This window comes from Vicia villosa, linkage group LG1, assembly GCF_029867415.1.
Source record: "Vicia villosa cultivar HV-30 ecotype Madison, WI linkage group LG1, Vvil1.0, whole genome shotgun sequence".
Taxonomy (NCBI): Eukaryota; Viridiplantae; Streptophyta; class Magnoliopsida; order Fabales; family Fabaceae; genus Vicia; species Vicia villosa.
The window spans coordinates 84,265,968-84,268,946 of record NC_081180.1 but is presented as its reverse complement, the minus strand read 5'-3'; the positions used below and the strand labels follow the sequence as shown (position 1 = coordinate 84,268,946).

At 35.2% G+C, this 2,979-nt stretch overlaps 1 protein-coding gene across 1 annotated transcript; it reads right to left on the bottom strand.

Annotated features, from left to right (window-relative positions):
- Positions 1–761: 761 nt before the first annotated feature.
- LOC131611121 (F-box protein SKIP22-like) lies at positions 762–2,349 on the bottom strand. The gene has a single exon (XM_058883233.1). It carries the CDS (start codon positions 2,222–2,224, stop codon positions 893–895), a length of 1,332 nt encoding a protein of 443 aa, XP_058739216.1. The 5' UTR covers positions 2,225–2,349; the 3' UTR covers positions 762–892.
- Positions 2,350–2,979: the final 630 nt, after the last annotated feature.

Genomic DNA, 2,979 nt, shown 5'->3' with positions numbered 1-2,979 from the left:
GGTTATGATCTACACGTAATATATTAAGTTTTAAGAGTCAATTTAAATAAAGATTTTAAAGTTTTAATATTTGGATAATGATAAATATAACGAATTATATGCAATGATAGCTAGATATTATTTTATTATTATTAATAGTGATAGTTTAATATTATAATATTATTATTAATAATAATAGAGATGGTTTAATATTATTATTATTTGTTTTAATATTATTATTATTATTATTTGTGGTATTAAATTGGAGTTGGTGTGAAGAATTAAAATAAGTGATAAAAATTCAAAATTTTAATATGATGCCACATAAACATTAGGATTCTAATATTATGCCACGTAGGAATTAGGGTTAGGGTTGTGTCTAAGGTTGTCATCATGACAACTTGGATTTATATTAAGTAGACTAGTATAATATAACAGCTTGTAAACAGCAAAAACATATCCTGAGAAAAAGCTCAGTGACATTGGATTATCTAATCAGCAAAAACATATGGTTCCATTTGCATTATAGGTAAAAATTGTTCTGAAACATCATCATATACATTGTCTTATGCTGAACATAAATTGGTTTTTACCTAAACATTGGAACCAAACACATTGAGAAACAATGATTTCCTCCTAACATCATACATTGTTCTGAAACATCATCGTTTACATGCTCTTATGCTGAACATAAATTGGTTTTTACCTAAACATTGGAACCAAACACATTGAGAAACAATTGTTTCCTCTCAACACAATACATACATGTATTCTATTCAAAATTTATAACCAAAAGGAAGAACATTTTATAAATCTTCTTGCATCATTCACAACCAATTATTTATCATGTATTCAAGCTAAGTCGATTTAGTACAAGGATTTAGTCCTGTACTTCGCCTCATCGGATTATTCATTAAAATTCTCCCAGATGACATGGAGGAAAGAAAGTTCGCCTCGGTGTGTATGTAGGGGGAAGATTCAGACCAAAATTTGGCTGCAGATCATACTCCCCACCCCAAATTGGAGGCACTCCAAAAGGATGAGGACCTCTTCTCCTTTGAAAGTATCTCATAATACCATACCGAGGATTTCGAAAAGGTAGTGGCGGTTGTTCTGATTTCTTCTTCATTGCCCGATAATGCGCAAACAAGTTCTTAAAAAACTTCATACCATTCATCCTATCTCCAAACTCCTCTTCAAACTTTTTCCTCCATAACTCATCATTCGACGCAAGGTACGACATCTCCGAACAAGTGCAACACACTTTAGCCAAATCATCACCCGAAAGATACTCAAATATCAAAAGCTTAAGCTCCATGGGAAGTCGCATAAAACAAGGCGGAAGCTCCAATCCAGCTTTATCACAAAGATCAATCAAAAGTGGCAATGCAAGCTTATCTTTCACTATCTTCCACAATTCAAAAGCTTCATCGTCACCACCATCATTAACATCAACACTAACACCAACACTAGCACTACCATTAGGTTCAGAATTTGCTAGCATCAATTTTAAAGGTTTAGCAAACCTAAATTTATCTAAATAAACCCTATGAACCCTAGCACCAACGTCATCCAACAAAGATCCATAAACATTCACAAAATTACCTAAAGTTTGAATTTTTAAATTCACAGCATGAGATAAACCTTTGGACACAATTTCAGGAAGTGTATACCTCAAAGATATCATTGAAGAAGAAGAAGACACGTCACCAATCTCCTTCCCCTTACCCTTACTCGAAACTCCATCAACGCGAACAAACCCAGATTCGAGAATAAAAGCATGAACTGCAAACACCAATAGCTTGAAATCGCTAACATCATCGCCAAGCGCTTCTTTAAGAATCGTTTTCACGAAATCAGGTTCCGAATTGTTCTTCTCCGCCAATTCCGCGGTTTCATCGGACGCATCCACCATTTCTAGGGTTTGCACTTCTGCAGGCTTTTCTAAGGGAATTGGAGGGGTATGTTGTTGCGGGGCGGGTTTGTGGGGGAGGGTTTGAGAGGAGAAGGCGGTGGGGTTGAAAGTGTAGAAGATGAGGTCGCCGGTGGCGATGCCGAGTGAGTGGAGGGAATCGGTGGGAGAGGGAGGGTTGATTTCGTCTTTTCGATTGAGTGAAAGATGAAGAGAGGAAGAGGAAGAGAGGATGGTGGAAATTGTGGATTTGAGTTGTTGAAGAGAACATGGATCGGGAACTTCGATTTTTAGGGTTTCTTTGGATTCGAAAGATCTGAGTCTGAGTTTCATGGTGGTGTTGATTTGATCTGGAATTTGTGTGTTTTTTTTGGGTAAATTGTTTGTCTGAATTTTTGTTAGATGCTGCTACTCGTGTTTTTATGATTAGAAATGGAAATGAATCGGTTGAATCACAAAGGCTGTAAAATAGTTCAGTCTTCTACTTTTACTTCAACTTATCTACTTATCTACTTATTATATCATTTTTTTAATGAAATAAGATAATATTATTACCAAAAAAATTTTTTTTACCTACATCCTTACTCTCATTGTCACCTCTGGTGAAAAACCCAAAATACCCCTTACTTTAGAAATGTATTTCCGAAATGCAAAAAAATAGTGTTTTCGGAGATGCATCTCCGAAAGCGTTTTTTTTTTCAAAATTTGTCTTATTTCGGAAATGCATTTCCGAAAACAGCATTTTAGAAGTGCATTTCCGAAATACTACGCGTTTTGCAGATTAAGCAAAACAGCCCCCCTCCCCCATTCATTTTACCCTAAATCTTCTTCCAAACTTCCTCTCTTCAAAATTCCTGCAAAAGCAAGTGTGTGAACTAGTCAGAGATTGCCTAAGGCGACCCAATCTCAACCTAAATCATCTCAATCTCTATTAGTGGTAAGTTTTTCAATTTTTTCAATTTTTAGATCCATGATTCATATCTCTATTAGGGTGTTTAGAACTTGCGAAAATTATATTGGGGTAGGTTGGTACTGCTATTTAGGTTGTTTAGAATGATTAAAATTAGTTTTGATGTTGCATTTGGTGA

Coding starts and splice junctions, on each gene's coding strand:
- LOC131611121 (XM_058883233.1), bottom strand. CDS start 2,224: ATGAAACTCAGACTCAGATCTTTCGAATCCAAAGAAACCCTAAAAATC.